Raw genomic sequence first — 18,457 nt, forward strand, 5'->3', positions numbered from 1 at the left:
AATATTTTTACAAACATATTATTTGATACTTGCAAAGCCCATGAAGTAAACGCAGGAGGAATTGTCATGCATTTCAAATTCACCATCAAGAAAAGAGTTAGGTCAAAACAATCTGCCCAAGCTTATGTTGATAAACTGCTCAAGGAGGAAACTCAATTATTCTTACTTTAAGTTCTATATATTTTCTATTAAACCATAATACTTCTTGTAAAACAAAAACATTTAAAGAGAATTTAACCTCTATTATGGTCCTTAAGAGATTTTAAGTGAATAAAAAGTACAAAGGAAAATAAGAGACAACTATTTACCCCTCTGACGGATATTAAGGCTGCAAACAAAAATAGGTGGGAAGCCTAGCTTGAAGTAGATGTTTTCTGTTTCCTTGGAAATATGGGAATTGCTTTTATTGGTTTACACAAAGGGAGAAAAACTAACAATTCCAGCCTAACAAAGATTAGTAAACTAAACGGGAGGAATTTCTACATATTCAACTGAGGTGTTCCACCGAAAGGTAAAGATATTTAGGCAAATCTATATATCTGATATTTTGCCCCTGTTCCAACAACTAAGTTGGCTGTTGACAGAATCTTTTATCAACTCCTGGAAGATCTATGATTCCAATGGTTCTAAACTACAAGATTCTACAGGGCATGTGCATTTGTTTTAGTTTTTGATACTGACAGTCACCCATTATTCCCAGTTACTTCCCTACATAAGAAAAGGTCTACCTTTGTTTGCCACCTTGAGCCCACCATGCTTCTAAGTATATTCCAAGAGTCAGATCAAAACTATTCTTTTGGGGTGGGGGGGTAAATAGGTTTGTCTGTCTGTTTGTTTATTTAACATAGGTACTCCGGATTGAACCCAAGACCTTGTGCATGCTAAGCACCTGCTCTGCCACTGAGCTATCCCCTCCCCCCAGATCAAAACTATTCTTGCTTGCTTCCTAATGTCAATCTTGTTTTAGGAACTATTGGAGAATACCTAAAACAAATAAAAACTAACTGGTCTTAGGAATTTTTTTTAAGTCTAAAGGTCATTTATATGTTTGTATGTCGTATTGTTTTAATGAGCTTTTTTGCTTTTGTTTTACTAATGATTTTTTTAGCTAACCAATATAAATGAAGTGCTTGCTCAGTGTGAAATCAGTAATTCCACTCAAATAAAATCACACCTGAAGCATAATATTGCATAGATCTGATTTACTGCAACAGAGGGGGAGAGGAGGACAAATGAAGATGAAAGTCTAGTCAAGAGAACTGTTCTTTGTATGCTGAACTACTTCATTATTAGTTCTGGTTAAGAAAATAACACATTTTCAGTAAATGCACTTTTGAATTTGAGATAACACATTAAAAATAACTTAATTCAGTATTTAAATGAAGACTGAACTGATCTGAAAAAAGATGATTTTTTATCACTTAATCAAAGATTTATTTAAGTCATTCACATGTATTAAAGAGGCAAAAGCTACTAGGAAAAAATAATTTATTATTCCCTTAATCAAACCAACATATCAACAATTTTGACTGAGAATCTGATTTCTGTTACCAATACTTTCAAAGACTTCTAAAGACTGTAAACTTTCAATATCTTCATTTTATCTCACCAAAAACCTGGAACATTAATAAAGTTTGCTTATATAACCAAGCTTATGTATCCAATGAGCCAAGAGCAAAGCCTAAGATGACTAATCCAATAACAGTAAGTTATAGACTAAAAAAATTCCCTTTCTTTTGTTGAAAATATGTTTCATTTTAAAGAAAATATTTTTATGAGAAGGATCTAACCAAAATAGTGTGCAGAATTGCAAAAGTGTATTATAAATATTGAAAGTACCAAGGTGAAAAATGTATTAAAAACTTCAATTTAAAGATTTATACATTAGACTGTATCTTTAAAGAAGTTTGTATTTCAGAAGCAAAGGAAAATTGTGAGCAACTATTTGATATCACTGTGATCTGGAAGAAAGGCCTCCACTTTCTATTAGGTATACTCTTTCCAATCACTTGTATATTGACCAGAAAAATATCAGAAACTAGAAAAGTATTTAAAATAATACCCTAATAAGAATAATACTTCTTTTCTTATCACATATAATTTAATTCTAATTGAAATAGGTCTCTGTAATGCTATCTTTAGTGTTCATTCTGTAAAACTATTTTAAAGCCTTTTGGGGACTTCAATAACAAATATCCTTTGTATGAGATCCAAAGTGAACAACCAGAATAGATTACATTGATAGTGCACAATATCATGTTTCAAAATTTCCTTTTCTGAGAGTCAGAAGTTATTCTACACGCTGAAAGTGCAATATTAAAATATGAGAAAGCTTATTTTATAAACCAAAGAAATTTCATTATCAACATTCTTATTCTCTTCCCCAATTTATTCTTTATATAAGAAGCTTTAAGGGAGAAGATAAGAAGATTCTCCCTCATGACATACAAAACAGATTACAGCATTACAAATAAATGTTCTATTCAAAGTCAAACTGAGAAGGAAAAACTGGCCAAAAAAATACATCTCCAAAAAGCCTTGTTAAGAATTAATAAATTTAATTCATTAACTATTTTATCAACAAATATATAATGCAGCAAGAACTGTGCTAGGTACCAGAGATAAAATGGTGAACAAGCTAAACATGACCCCTCTTTATGGAGCTTCCAGTCTAGGGGAGAGGACAGGCAACAAACCAAAGAAAAAGATAACTAGAGATGACAACAAGTATGAAGTAAATAAATAGGCTGTTCAGGCAGAGAAAACCTAAAGGAGAACCAAACTTAGAAGAAAGTCATTAGGAAAGGCATTCTCAAGTATTTGGCCTGAGACCTTAGGCTCACAGAAGGCTGGTCACACAGGACTTTGTAGGCCACAAAACATTAATTATAATTGTGAACATTTACTAAGTGCCATGCATAGTTATAAGTGTTTTACATTAATTATCTTCTTTAACTTTACCACCAAGTATTATGCCATGGAGGAGGTAAGCAATTTGCCGAAGATTTCACAGCTAGAAAATGGTAAAACCAGGATTTGACTCCAGGAAAGGTGTTCAGAGAGCCTGCTAGCTAAAGTAATGAGAAACCATCTCAGTGTTTAAAGTGGGAATTGACTGGATACCTCCTACTTTTAAGAAGATTGGCTGGAAACTGGGTGGCTACTGACAGGGGGCAAACTGGAATCTCAGTTGGGAAGCCAATGGAGTGGAGGTAAGAGAGAAGGCACGTATTACTGTTGCAGTCATGGTAATAAAGGTAAGTGGGTGGGTTCAAGACAGACTTTGGAAACAGTCTTGAAAAGATTTGCTAATGGAATGACCATAGAGAATAAAGGAAAAAGAGGAATCAAATATGAATTTTAGATTCTGACTGCACCAGCCATATAGGCAAGACAGTAAAACCACTTGCTAAAAGAGGGGGTGAACAGGATTAGAAGGGATAAAAATCAAGAAGTCTGAACTCTCTAGCTAGATATTTAAATGTGATGTCATGACCACACAAGTGGTATTTAAAACTCCAGGGAGATGGATGAAATTCTAAGAAGAGAAAGAAGAGCAGACAATGGAGGACTGAGCCCAGAGTACACTGACACTTAGAAACTGTGAAGAGGGAGGGAAGCCAGAGAAAGAGCAATTATAGAGAGAGAAGGAAAAGCCAGGGAATGCTATATAAGTTAAAAGCAAAGAGGCTTTTCAAGAAAGAGGACGTTTTCAACCATTTTACGTGGAATACAACGTGGATAGAAAAATGCCCAGTAAGTTGTGGTAGCTTGTATATTACTGGTATTCTTTTATAACATACCCTTGGTGAAGTGTTGAGAGCCAGAAGATCAACAAGAATAAACAGAAAAGTGACTTTAAGGTAAGGAGATGGTGACAGGGTGTATACAGATTTTTGAGAAGTTTGGTGATGGAGCAGAATACTGGAAATTAGGTTCAATGGAGACTTTTTTTTTTTTTTTCTTTTTAAGGTACGAGATACCAGTATGTTTCTACATGGGTGGGAATGATCTAGCAATGGGAGATAGATTGAGGATTAGGAGAGGTGGTATCTAAAGGAAGAGGTGAATGGAGATAGAATCCAGAAGAAAGTAGCCTCTGAAAGCAGCAGAAACTTCCCATTACAACAAAAAAGAGCAAAGAGAATGTGGTTAAGGTGTTTTTGGTGACAGGAATGACAGGTTCAATTTTCTAATGAAAAGAGGCCTTGTATTAATAAATTAATGGAAAAAAACCTAATTCTCTCTAAATAGCAATTTTAAAATGGCAGTTATAATACTTCTTACTCTCCGGTCACATGTCTGTATGAATGACCAGGAATATTCTTATTTTATTCTTATCTTTACTATAGAGTAATGTCAAATGTATCCTGAAGCTTTTCTTACTCATTCCCAGGAATATGTGGAATTATTGTTGCATGCAAATTTAAAAAGAACAAATTTTTAAAACAAAATTTATTTTAAAAGTGTTTAGATATTTAATAAGCCATAAATATTTTTATAGACAAAAATGACAATAGTTGAATTATTAATCAGAACTTTTAAAGTTGAACTATTCTAGACAAGCCTACAATTGAGATTTCATGATTTCCGGTGCAATAGGTGGAACTCATTTCTCTTCCTTCAGGTAGAAAAACCTGTATTAAGCTTTCTTATCCCACATATAACTCTAATAAACCTCAAAAAAATTTTGATAGCTTGATTGGGATGTAGTTCATATACCACACAATTTACCGTTTAAAGTACAATTCAATGGTTTTTACTATAGTCACAAAGTTCCTGAACTATCAGTATGATAAATTTTAACATTTTCATTATTCCAAAAAGATACCATGTACCCATTAGCAGTCACACCCCATTTCCCTCCAACACCTACTCCGTTTACCCCAGCCATACAAGCACTGATCTACTTTCTGTCTGCATAGATTTACTTACTCTGAACATTTCATATAAATGGAATCATACACTAGCTAGTCTTCTGTGACTGCCTTCTTTGACAATATAATGATGTTTCCAAAGTTCATCCATATAGTAGTGTGTATCAGTATTTCATTCTTTTTAACAAGAAGTTTATTTAAAAACAAGACACATGACTTGAAAGAAAAACTCTTGGGGATTCATTTCCCTTAGAGTAATTTATGCCTACTTAAAGACAGACTCCTCTACAAATAACAGCTACTACAAAAATTTATAAAATTATCCTTGGCTTTACAATGATGAACTAAAAACATTAAAATTCTCCAATGAACAAGGTATACAAGGACTTTCATGTTGTTCTTTTGTTGCTGTTGTTGAGCAATGAAAGCAAAATAATTTACTGGAATAAAAAGGTAACAGCTGAAGTGCACAAGCATGGAGAAAGGGGGTATTTTCACAGAAGTATTTTTCCCCATCCCATCTCCATTTGAAGTCAATCAAAACATTATCAATGGCCACTCACTTAAAAAATCAATATGCTTGTGTACATATACCAGTTACTTTATGTAAAAGAAAGGAATGGAAAAGGGGGAAAAGAAAGAATAGGGGAAGCTACACTTTGGTAGTCAGGATGTGGTGGAATCAAATTGGGTTTTCTAACTGATAATGTCTTTTTGGTCTGGAAGAACAGAGTTTTGAGATAAAGCGGCAGCTTCCCTCTTTAGTAGACACCTTCTGTATGCTGCTGGAACACATCAATTGTATCTTCCTCCACTATTTCCATCTGTACAGATGTGTCTGTTCATTGACTAGAGACCCTTCAATGGGAATCTGATCTGCCTCACTGCCAAAAATCTTTTCATCAGTTTACTTAGTGGTATTATATGCCTCTGAATCTTAAACTGCACCATAGAACCATCCTGCCCTACCACCTTCAAGTTAATATAATTGTTGTTCTCAGTCCTGACATCTTGGGCTTTTCATTGGCCCTGCAGAGCTCCAGTCTCCTCAGCTACAGCTTCTCAACAGAGGCACCAGGCCCCACAGAACAAGCACACTGGTAAGCACCAAAAGCGTCAGGAGAAACTCTTCATTCCTTTTTATGGCTGAATAGCACTCCACTGTATGGAATGCACATTTTGTTTACTCACTTATCAGTTGATGGACAGTGGGGCTGTTTCCTTGTTTGGGCTATTATGGATGATGCTGCTATGAAACATCTGTAAACACATTTTATTATGAACATGTGGATTCAATTCTCTTGGATATACATACCTACATCTACATCTACATATCTTGGAGTCAAGTGCTCGGTCACAGGGTAATTCTACATCTAACCTCGTGAGGAATGGCCAGGTGTTTTTCAAAGTGGTGGCATCACTTTACTTTCCCACCATCAGTGTATAATGGTTCCAATTTTTCCACATCCTTGCCAATACTTGTTATTGTATGTTCTTTTGATTGTAGCCAACCTAGCAGGTGTACAGTGGTATCGTGCAGTTTTGATTTGCATTTCCCTGATGGCTACTGATGTTGTGCAGTTTGTTGGTCACTTCTGTATCTTCTTTGGAAAAAAAGTCTATTCAGATTCTTTGCCCATTTTAAAATTTAAAAAAAAAATTTTACTGAGGTATAAGAGTTCTTTATATATATATTCCAGATATAAGTCCCTTATCAGATAATATGCTCTCCCACTTTGTGGTCATTTTTCTCACTTTCCTGATGGTATTCTTTGAAGCATAAAGTTTTTAATTTTGATTCAGTCCAATTTATCTGTTTCTTATGTTGCTTGTGATATATCTAGGAAATTACTGTCTAATTCAAAGTCTTGAAGATTTACAACTATGTTTTCTTCTAAGAGTTTTACATTTAAGTACGATCCATTTTGAGTTAATTTTTGTATATACTGTGTGGTAGCAGTACACAAGCACCTTTTAATAATGCTTTGTTTCATCTTAATAATGTTAAACTTTTAAACAAATTCAAATCTCTAAAGTCTTAACTCTTGAAAGATCTGGTAATTTATCACTATTCTATCTACTTTTCTATACTTTGTAGAAGTATATATATATAGAAGTACATACACTTTATACAAGTATATATACTTTAGAAAAGTGTGTATCACCTCATTCTTTCCCCATTCTGTGACAGCTCAGTAATTTTTGAAGTTTTATACTTTACTCCTTCTCCTACTCCTACTATAATATCGAGAAGATTAACATTTCTTCTGAACACTACTTTTGTCATTATAAATGAGGTAGAACTGTAGGGCAACTGCAAACTAATCAACAGGACTCCATAAAGTAATTTTATCTCTAACTTTATATTTTCCACAGTTGTTACTTCATATCCTTGCCAGAATATTTTTGATCTTGTGTCAAATGTCACATTTGTATTTTTTAGCTTAACTTTTCAGGCTGGGGGTGGGGAGAAATTAAAATTTTGAGAAAATAATTCAGCTTCTACCTTACTTCTCTATCTCTAGGCCTTTCCAGCAACCTACCAAAACAATTTTCTACTTTTTTTTTTTTTTTTAGCTTGGATTCTATCTTGACTCTGTCAGCTTCTCACCTCTGGCTATTTCCTAATAACACTCCAATCCCTAAACCATGAAACTCTCCAAGGGTTTTTCCAATTGCTCACCAAGACATCCTCCACCATAGCAAAAGGATCACATGAATTTCTCTAATACTTCAGAGCCATCATAATGTACTTTAGAAGATTTATTTAAGTTTTGTTCCCCACAATCACTCCACCCAATCTTATCCTTGGATTTCCACTGATTAGTGACTTCAAGCTTGCTGTCTTAGCTCATGTAGCTCCTCCTTCTGTACTAGGGTAAACACTTGTATTACCATTTAAAGGATCTCATTACTCTTTCACTGTGAAGAGTAGAACAAGAAGAAATCACTTGATTCAGATACTCTCAAGATTCCTAAAGAATTAGAGATCATTTCTCATTGTTCTATAAGCACTTATGTCAGGAAGCATCCAGACAAAAGGTAATGTATAACTATTCTTTCCAATACTATGCCTGTCATTTTAAAAACCTAATCTTCCAAATATATGTTTTGCTAGGGACTCACAATCAAATTTATTTATAATCAAGTTTCTTTGGCTTGATTTCAGTGAAAAAAAAACCTTAAAAGACAGACTGCCTCTTTGTAACTGCATTTTTTAGTTAACTTCTAGAATGAGAATTCTGAAATTACTCTCTACTTCCTTTCTTGAAAATTACAGAGCCACTATAGTCACTTTCAAATACTGTGTGTGTATATACATGTAAACATTACATATTTCTCTGTCTCTCTGTGTATAAACATATACTAAGCCATGTTTCTGTTTAAATAATACATGTTTATATATTGTTACAAGAATATTTATACTTTATGGGCTGTTTTAGAGCTGAATCACTTTTTTTTTCCCAAAAGGATGGCTAACACCTAAGAACAAAGCAAAAAACATTTTCCTTAAAACATTTAAACTACTCACTCTAAAAATAGTCTATTCAAGTATTCTTTCTACCCCACCCAATTGTATAAACTAAGAAATAAGACTAACAACTTACAGAGATTATTAATACTTTAATTTCTACCTAGAAAAGACTATCATAACTTTGATGCAATCTCATTATTGAATAGGAGATGATTACTGTATAAACTTGGTTTTGATTTCATTAATTTAGGATTTTTTAGATCTATGAGATTCTGATATTACTTTTATTTCAAAGCCTTAGGATCCTCAATATTTAGTATCTTTCATAATTAAATGTATATACTGGTGGTGATAAATAAAAGAAACAAATGCTTCATTTCATAAGGTTCATTTCAAATGTCTAAGAGTTTATCATCAACTCACTGTCCATTTTTAGAAATACCACAAGACAAGCACACTGCTTTAAAAGAATTCAGTAAGCATATATCAGATTTATTTCATGCAAATACTTCTCTTAGTTAAAAGTTTTTATATCCTGGTCAAATTTATAATCATGGTAATTTTTTCTTTGTATCTTCCAAATAAAAAATTATTTTATTACCTAAAAATGTAGACACCTAATTAAAGATACTGTAATCTGTACAGGCTAGTCAGCTAAAAGAATGTGTCACAATAAATGCCTAGATTGTCTCAAAATCCAAAATGTCAAATACTGCATCAGGACACGGAAATTAAGATTCCAGATACACGATTTCTGTATATATATGCCTAATTTTCTCTGTCGAAACTGGTTTATAGTTGTCACTCTCTTCCTCTCTTTTAGAAATATAAGTAATAAGGCAGAAATAAGTATGGTAATTTAGAGGTGCCTAAGGCAGTGCTCTCAGACAGAACTTTCTGCCACGAAGCAGTGCTCTACATCAGTGCTATCTAATTTGGCATCCATTAGCCACACAGGGAAAGTGAACACGTGGACTGCGATAAAGCAACTGAAGAACTGAATCAGTAACTCTATTTTATCTTAATTTTAACTTATATAGCTACTGTAATGAATAGTATATACCTAGGATATTGAAATCATTGAATATTTTCATTTGCAAATACTTTTGAAATGGAAAAAAGAGGTTTCTTCAACAAATGCTATAAATATAGATTGGTAAGACCAGAGCTTAATAGGAATGGCTGTTGTCCTAATATGAACCTTTTTTCTATTATCATAAAAAAAATTAATAAGGTCCTGTTTTTCACATGACACAACGTGCCATCTCTTAATCCTACCCCACACAAGAAGAACATTCGTAGGGACTGCTCTAAAAAGATAACTGAGCAGTCATTAATTATATATAAGAATTAAAGAAGTGAATGATTCATTTTTTCTTTAAAGTAATGAAATAAATGTTGTAGTCTGGAAAGACAAAGAATGCTACAGGAATTTCATAGTTAGATTTTTCTTCAGATCGGTTAGGAAAGTCTGTGTAGAGAATGAAACTTCAAGTGTTGAAAAAGTAAGAATCAGAAATTATTCAGAAAAAAAGATATTCTAGGCATAATGTGGAGCCTGAAAAGATAAGCCAAGGTAGAGGTGTGTTTAGTTGACAAATTGCATTTTCCTGAGAAGATAGTATAGTAGATTTATCTGAGAAGTACAAAAAGGAAGAAATAAAATAGAGGAAGACTTTAGAAACAAATGAGTCTTCATTCTATTTTTATTTCTAAGTCTTCAGGTGAATCTTTTAAATATATATTTGAAAATTAAAAGGACTTTTAAACCTGGTTGTTTTGAAGTCTCTCAGAGCTGTAGAGATGTATTCAGATAAATGTTTTTCCATGAGTGCTACTCTGATCCAGGCTCTGCCCTAAAAAGAAGAAAGAATCAAATATGAAAAAAAAATTAGAAGTTGAAAGATATTTTGTCCACTGCATCATCAAAAATATAAGCATTTTAATATGTAAAGAGTAACTCACTCAAAATATACATTTGATAAAGACTAAGAATATTTAGATAAAATGAAGTAAATTATAATTATATACAGTATATAATATATACTTTGTTTCTCTGAAGGTGTAGGGTACAGCATGTCAGATTAACTGTCTAATGTCTGAAGGGAAAGAACCATTAATATTGAGTTAACCTGAGTTACAGACTTCTTTTGAATTGCATAATGTAATCATAAGACATCTCTCTACTTCAATGCCCACCAATATGCTAATTAAAATGAGTCTCCATATAAAACATGAGGAAAAGAGTCCATTCTCATTAATAAAAATAATCACTTTCACACCACTTGTTTACAAGTCCTTCCAGAGGGAGGTTTTAGACAACTAATAATGAACCAAATTTCATTACTTATCACGCATCCAAATCATGAGGTACAAAACCTGGTGCCCCCAGAGCATTCCAAAAACTTAAACCAGGAAAAAAAAATCCACAACAAAAATACCCCAGAAGCATACTCTAGAACAAAATAACAGAACATACAATTCTGACTAAATATGAATAATTTAATTTTACTTTTGAAAAGGGATAACATCATTCAATAGTCAGGACTAGCCAGTTACATTTTTTTTTTATAATCCAAAGCATTTCTTCTGGACTCTTTGTTTAGAATGAAAGAATATAAAAGATTACATTTGCAGTAAGAATTTTGTATTTCAATGACTTCCATTTTCACTCAACCCTTTCATAAATCTAAAAAAAATCGATGAAGATTGACTATACAGAAAATCAAAGCACTGCAACTGGCAGTTGAGAACTAAGGTGCACTATTCAATATATATGATGGTCAACTACCAGTATGGGGGAAAGGATGGACTGAAGAGTCTACAGTTGTAGAAATTGCCAAAAGTCTAGTTAATTCACCAAACTGTGGGACAGGGAGGATCAAAAACGAGTTAATCCAGACAGTGGTAAAACCTGGCAGGCTAGAAGCAGCAGCATTGGTGGGAAATAAAGGAATGATACAGGTGTGGTTAATATGCCAGTCAATTTGCTCACCAACCTCAACATCTCTTTAGCTTGCCCAGTACTCAGCCCATTGTTCCTGCTGAATAAGCCTAGGGAAACCTACAATTAGGCGCAGCTGATTGGAAAAGAGGAAGGAAGAGGCAAAAACCAGCCAGCAGTCTCAAGTTCCTTAAAGTTACATCTAAAAGACCCAGAGACTAATAATAGTGGCTCGAACCAAAAGGCTACATTTTAAAACAGAAGCAGGGAAAGCTGCTCTCCAGAGAAATGTGCTATTGTTAGATAAGAAATGCAGGGGGAAAGTCCTGCTTCCTGATTTATTAATTTCAATCCATACAAAACTAGGCTGCACCGAGTTTCCTGTCCCTGGATGTTTGTAGAGTTCTCTGTTACATTATCATAATAAATGGTGCTGATTTTAACAGTTTCTTTTTTTTTTTTTTTTCAACAAAAGAGACAAGATAAACAGACTTATAAAGGTTGCTGGGGCTGTAAGGTGGGAAAAGCTCAAAATTAGGTTTAAGACTTTATCAGTTAGACAGTGATGAACCACTGAAGGTTGTTGTTTTAGAGACACAAATATTTGTTTGTTTGCCATTAAAGGTTTTTGAAAAAAAATTATTGAAGTTGGTCAACACTTTTTAAGAATATAATTAATACGTGCTTGGCTCTGTTTTAAGAGCTTTGGATACATTAAGATATTTAATCCTCTCAAGAATTGTGTGTGTTAGGTTACAATACACAATACTATCCTTACTTTATGAGGAAACAAACAATAGACTCAACAGGAAGACACGAAACTCATCTCACCACCAAACCGACCGACCTAATTAAATTAATACACATACACTGTACTTTCCCTCCTATTTCAGGGGATAAACTGTAATCATTGAAGAGGGTAAAAAGACAAATCACAGAGCGGACAGATATTTGCATTATATGTATCTGAAAAAAGACTCTTATTCGTAAAATACAAAGAAGTCTTACAAATCCAATAAGAAAAAGGTAACTGAATTTAAAAGTGGGCTGTAAAGGGAAGATTTTTACCTACAGATTCAATTCTTTAGTAGATATCAGAATACTCTGGTATTTTCTTCCATTTTGTGTTAATTTTGTAAGTAATATTTTTCAAAGAATTTTCCCATTTCACTTATTTTTAGTTTACAGGCGTGAAGTTATTCATAATATCCTCTTTTAGGATTTTTAATGTCTGTAGGATCTACGGGGCTTGCATCTTCTTCATTCCTGATACTGGTAAATCATAATCTTTTTTTTTCCCTTCATGAATAGATTTGCTAGAAGCTTATTAGTTGTATTAATCTTTTTAAAAATGCCAACTTTTGGTTTTGTTGATTTTCTTCTAGTGTACATTTGTTTCAGTTTAATTGAATTTTTGCTCATTATTTTTTTCCTTCTACTTTGGGTTTATTACTCTTTTTAAAGCTTCTTGAGACAAAAGCTTTGATCACTGAATTTTCAGCCTTTATTCTTTTTTTTTAAATAAAAGCCTATTTAAGCATATCTATTTTCCTCTAAGCACAAGTTTATATGTTATATTTTCATTATCATTACTTTTAAGGTTTTTCAATTTAATTTGTAATTTCTTCTTCCATCCATGAGTTATTTAGAAGTCCTTCTCATACTAACTACCATATATAAAACAGGTAAACAATGAGTTTCTTCTGTTTAACACAGGGAACTATATTCAGCATCTTGTAGCAACCCATAATGAAAAATATGAAAAATACATGTATGTATATGTATGACTGAAACATTATGCTGTACACCAGAAATTGACACAACATTTGTAAACTGACTATACTTCAATAAAAAAAAAAAAACTTAAAGAATAGAAGCCCTCCTCAAATTCAACTCAACAAGCTAGTTATCTTTTTGTTACTGATTCTAACTTAACTCTACTATGGTTAAAGAATATACTTTATACAATTTCAATCCTTTGAAATTCACTGAGGTGAATTACAACCTAGCAAATGATGGATTTTTGTATAAGTTCTATAAGAATGAATATTCCATAGTTTCCTATTTTGATTTTCTTATATGCTCTAGTTCTCTAGTATTATTAATCTTTATTAGTATTTTAATGAACCTATTATAATTACTCAAAAGCCCACTACCTGTATCTCACACAGGTCAGTTTCAATTGTCTTCTTTATTTCTTACTTTTGGTCATTTAATCTTGTTTCCTGATATGCCTGGTGATTTCTGATTAAATAATGGACACTGTGGAGGAAAATATGTGGCAGCTCTAATGCTACCTTTCTCTAGAGTAGATTTATTTTTCTTCTGATAGACAGATAGTGTACTTGAAAACCACCCTGCACCATTTAAGGACACCACTTTTAGATCTTTGGGGGGCTGGTCTTCATCTAAATTTCCCTCACTCCCAAGGTATTGGCTTTCTGGGGTATCAAATGAAAGCCTGGAGTGTTCACAGGTCCTCTCCAATTTGTTCAACTTCCAGTTTTGGGGCCACCACAATAAAGAACTAGGGATAGGAAAAGCCAAGCAGTGGTTAAAAGAGGAGGTGGGTGGAATTGTGAGTCAGTAATAGAAAATGAACACAGAAAATTTATGGCCTCTTTGCAATATGGTATCTTACTGTAAAGTTCTAGTATTCAGTAACTCCGGTGTATCTGTGATTAACACCGTCTCTGCCTCTTTCAGTAGAAAACTTGGCTAACCAGCCTCTGGGACAAAGCACTGACAAGGCCAGCTTCTGAACAAGGGTAAAAGTAAACAAAATGAGATCAGGAAACACTAGAAAGGATTAGGGATATATGTCATCAGAATGTACTAAGGACTACATTCACAGTTCTGATGTGGTATAGGTGCTCCATAAAAATTCAGGTGGAAGGACACATGGATATATGAATGGGTGATGTGACTAGTATATTCAGAAATTGGTCTCATATGTTAAATCCATATTAAATAGAAAGAACATACAGAGAAAACAACCACAAACTAGCAAAACCTAACCTTGCCCAAAGCAAAAACTTAAAAAACAAAAACATTCTTAAAAACAAAGAAAAAGGGGGGAAAAAAACTCACACAAAATATGCAGGAAGAAAGGAAGAACTCAGGAAGAGTGTAGAGCTCATACTTTGAGGCCAAAAACCAACAAACAAAACTAAAGGGGAAAAAGGATTTCTTGAACTTGAAATCAGTTGGACTACCAAGAAAAACCAGTGGAAGTATCTGCAAAATGAGTAACAGTAGTAACTAAGAATGCAATTAGTAGAGTTTCTGTCAGACATCATACATTATGTTTATAATTCAGAAGCAGTGAAGTAATCTGTTGAGATGAAGTTACTTTTCTAAGAGTACTAATTCTAGTCTGAAACCTAAATAAGTTGACACATAGAAATCCAATGTCACCAAATCCCTGCATATTGTAGAAAGAAGAGCTGAAAATACACCTGAGATGGAAACATTATAGACATGATCTTCAATACAAATATTCTATTCCATTGACAGGCTACGTATAGGCCCTGGAAAATAAGCACAACTAGTCACAAACTAAGCAAAGAAAGGGAGTGGTCTGCATGTCACAGATCTTAGCTTACAGTGACCAAGTATTACACCTCTCATGGCGGCAAGTTTCCACAATGTGAATCTAAGTTGTACAGTGATACAAGGACACAGACATTTCTGATCCAATCAAACCAACTAAAGTTAAAGAATGTTTCTGTACTGAATCAGTCACTGCTCCATAGTGTGTCCTATACTCTACTGTTTAAAATGTGGTTCACATAACCCTAAAACTGTAATTAGAGTGAATCTGGCTTCTTATATAGAATTCAAAAGTGAAGATCTAACTATTTTGGTCCTAAGTGTACAGAGTTGTACATTGTTTAGCAGGTAAGTTTGGTGCTTTGGTTCTGACACATTATCACAAGTATCAAAAGTAAATGAGAGTGCTTTAAATGTGAACAGTCACTCAACCTGCCACCTAAAATATTTGCTTAATCCTTCAATCCTGACACTTGGCAGGTGTGATTCACTGAGTAGATTATTCATTGCAGCGCAGAGCAAACTACTTAAAGTCAGGGGTAATCTTTGCCTGTAGACTTTTCCCCACTTAGCCAGGCAAGTAATAGATCTCTCCCCACTAAATGGAATCTGTTCGAGACCTATCAGAACAAAGACATAAATACAGGATTTGGAACATGATTGTTCTGTGATGTTTTGATACTCAACACCAGTTTTTATATAGAGTAAATATTAATTCTCTCTGCTGGGCAGCATCTTGCTGTGCAGAGCCTGGTCCCAAGTGTCTTATTAAGAGAGCTGGTCTGCTGGAATTCGGGTTTCTTTGGTCCACCCAGGTCAAAATGCTGCATTTCTAACGTTTGTTAACTTCTTAATTACCTTCTGTATTTTGGGATATACTAATTCTATAAATACATTCTCTCCTATATTGAAGGGATTTACAATACACTTGTCATGTTAAAATCTCTACTTTTAATGTGAAGATAAGAAAATAAAGTTTATGTACTATCAGGGTACTTTCTATTTTCATAGACTTGATTCATTCAAATTACAGCTAGTCTTTTAATCTTAACCTATAGAAACTGAGATACAAATTCAACTAGGATACAAAAAAGGATTCAAATTGCACATTTTAAAAACCTGTAGTCAATGAGACAATTAGAAAGTAAATAAATGAACTCAATAGTTCAAGAAAAGGGAGGTCAAAGGGCTACTAAGACAACAGTTGTGACTAAAAAGAAGTCTGTTAATATACAATGAAAAATAAGACAAATATCTATGAGAAAAAATTTAATAAAAAAATCGAGGTTTAATTGACCTAAAAATGAAGACATTTACTGGCTTTAAAATGTGTAAGTCAATTTAAAAATGTATAATTGACTTAAAAATGAAGGCATTTATTGGCTTAACAATGTGTAAGCTTAAAAAATGTGTAAGGCTGAGCAGAAAACTGATTAATCTAAAAGAGTTAGAAGATCCTGAAGCAGAGAACTAACTGTGCTAAGACAACCCCTTGGTTGGAGATTGGCAAGAAGTAGTGAAGGAGGGAGCAGCAGTTGTGCAAAGTGAATTCTACAGCTTCAGTCTGCAAAAGGTAACAAAATCTGAACTATCAACTTTATCCAAAAATACACTTCTATAGCTATGAATTTTTAAATGTTTAAATTTCTAACTATGTCACTAAATTTAAATATTACAAACCCTGTTTTTTAAAGTTAAGATATTTGTATGGTATCACTTTTATGTGGAATCTAAAAAATATAGCAATCTAGTGAATAAAACAAAAAAAGCAGACTCACAGATATGGGGAACAAATTAGTGATTACCAGTGTGAGAGGCAACACAAGGGTGGGGGAGTGGGACGTACAAACTAGTGAGTATAAGACAGACTACAAGGATGTACCGTACAACACAGGGAATATAGCCAGTAATTTTGTAATAACTATAAATGGAGTGTAACCTTAAAGACTGTATATAAACTAAAAAGAAAAAAATAAGTATTTGGTCTATGTTTTATAAAATATTTAATTTCAATATCTGTCAATTTTGCTAGTCAAAAATTTTCCAACAGAAAAAATTCCTAAATAAAAATGGATATAGGAAAAATAAACTTAGAAACTACACTTTTGAAAGATGATTGTTATTTTTTTTATTATACAGACGTGATTTATAAGCTTATAATTGTCAAATAATGAACAGAATTGAATCAGGTCTTGATCTTAAAACTGTACATATCTAGTATTTTCAATCTTTATTTTCCACTTACATTTCATTCTTTAACTCTTCTGTATCAAAAGCAGTAAGGAAAGTTACGATGACAAACCAGTAAAAAAAATAAATAAAATTATATATTAAAGCTGATATAGCTTACATCACCAGCTCAGACCTTAACAATCTTAAAAATTTTGAGGACCCTTTACTGTGTTACAAGTCAAAACTGGAAAGGAAAAAAAAATGAACCATTATATGCTACCATTAAAAACCATATTTTAACGAAAAAAATAACTATCTTTTCCAAAACAAAAATATTAATGAGAAACATATCTTTTATATTTTTTCAAATCTCTTCAATGTATGGCTTAATAAAAGATAACTGGATATCTGCTTCTCCATTCTCTTTGTTACAACGTGTTGTTCTGTTTGAAGCAAATCTAACATTCCATTAGACAATATAAATACATTTTTGTTAATATCAACATTAATGTTATCAGAAAAGTCTTTAAGTACTAGAAAGCTATCAAGCTTAAGATAGTGAATATACTACAAGTTTTCCAAAATTATCATTTTTACCTGAAAGCTTTCATTTTACCATTGGCAACAAATACTGTCAAGCTGTTTTCCTTGAAGGAACAGGCTTACTTCATTTATTTTTATTTAAGAAATGCTTACCAAATGCGTAAGTCTAAAAAGCTGTAGTTTGAATATTCTTCTTTCAAAATAGTATTACATGAATAAAGTGTTTAGTCCAGCTAACAATTCAAACTACCGCATGAGTACTTTTCCTTGAGAAAACCATCCTATTTCAATATGCTGCAGAAATGCTTTATACATAGCTCCCATTTTGGATATTAAAAAGACAGGTACTTGAAGGTTGAGATTTAATTAAATTAATAATGTTTATTTCACCATCATGGACATTCTTAAGTGACACTGGCTTTTTTTTTTTTTTTTAAGACTGAGTGCATGTGAGGAAAAACTCAATGACTACTAGTATAGTTTGATGCCACTGCTTTAATTCATGCTCAGTCACCAGCAATCTTACCTTCCGTTGCTTCTGCATCAACAGTACAAATATTAACCCTGTGCAAAAGGCAAATAATATTTTAGTGTTCTGCGAAAATAATTTTGACATTACGGACCCCGAGGGCAGAACACTAAGAGCCACTAATTTAGGTAATTCAAAAATGTAGAAACTTCATAGACTACTGAATATTTTACTGTGCTTCTCAAAAAAGAAATTCATAGTGACTGGCTTCATACTTTTCTGCTATTTATAAGGCAACAGTGAAGATTCAAGAGCATTCTAAAACAACTACACGCAACTAAAAAATAATGAAACAAGCCCCTGAAAGATGTTAAATTTGGTCATGTGCTTAATTCCAACAAAGAAAAGAAAATGAGTATTTTATA

At 33.0% G+C, this 18,457-nt stretch overlaps 1 protein-coding gene and 1 pseudogene across 7 annotated transcripts in view; both read right to left on the reverse strand.

Moving 5' to 3' along the window:
- Positions 1-18,457, reverse strand: part of RUNDC3B (RUN domain containing 3B) — a 121,638-nt gene that overhangs the window by 55,216 nt on the left and 47,965 nt on the right. For all 7 annotated transcript variants that reach the window (XM_032484061.1, XM_032484057.1, XM_032484059.1 and 4 more), the window contains one exon: positions 10,123-10,208. In XM_032484061.1, the coding sequence (XP_032339952.1) occupies positions 10,123-10,208 (86 nt within the window). The remainder of the gene's footprint in view (positions 1-10,122; positions 10,209-18,457) is intronic.
- On the reverse strand, positions 5,442-8,782 carry LOC106730171 (annotated as a pseudogene).

The sequence above is a fragment of the Camelus ferus genome, chromosome 7 (genome assembly GCF_009834535.1).
Source record: "Camelus ferus isolate YT-003-E chromosome 7, BCGSAC_Cfer_1.0, whole genome shotgun sequence".
Taxonomy (NCBI): domain Eukaryota; kingdom Metazoa; phylum Chordata; class Mammalia; order Artiodactyla; family Camelidae; genus Camelus; species Camelus ferus.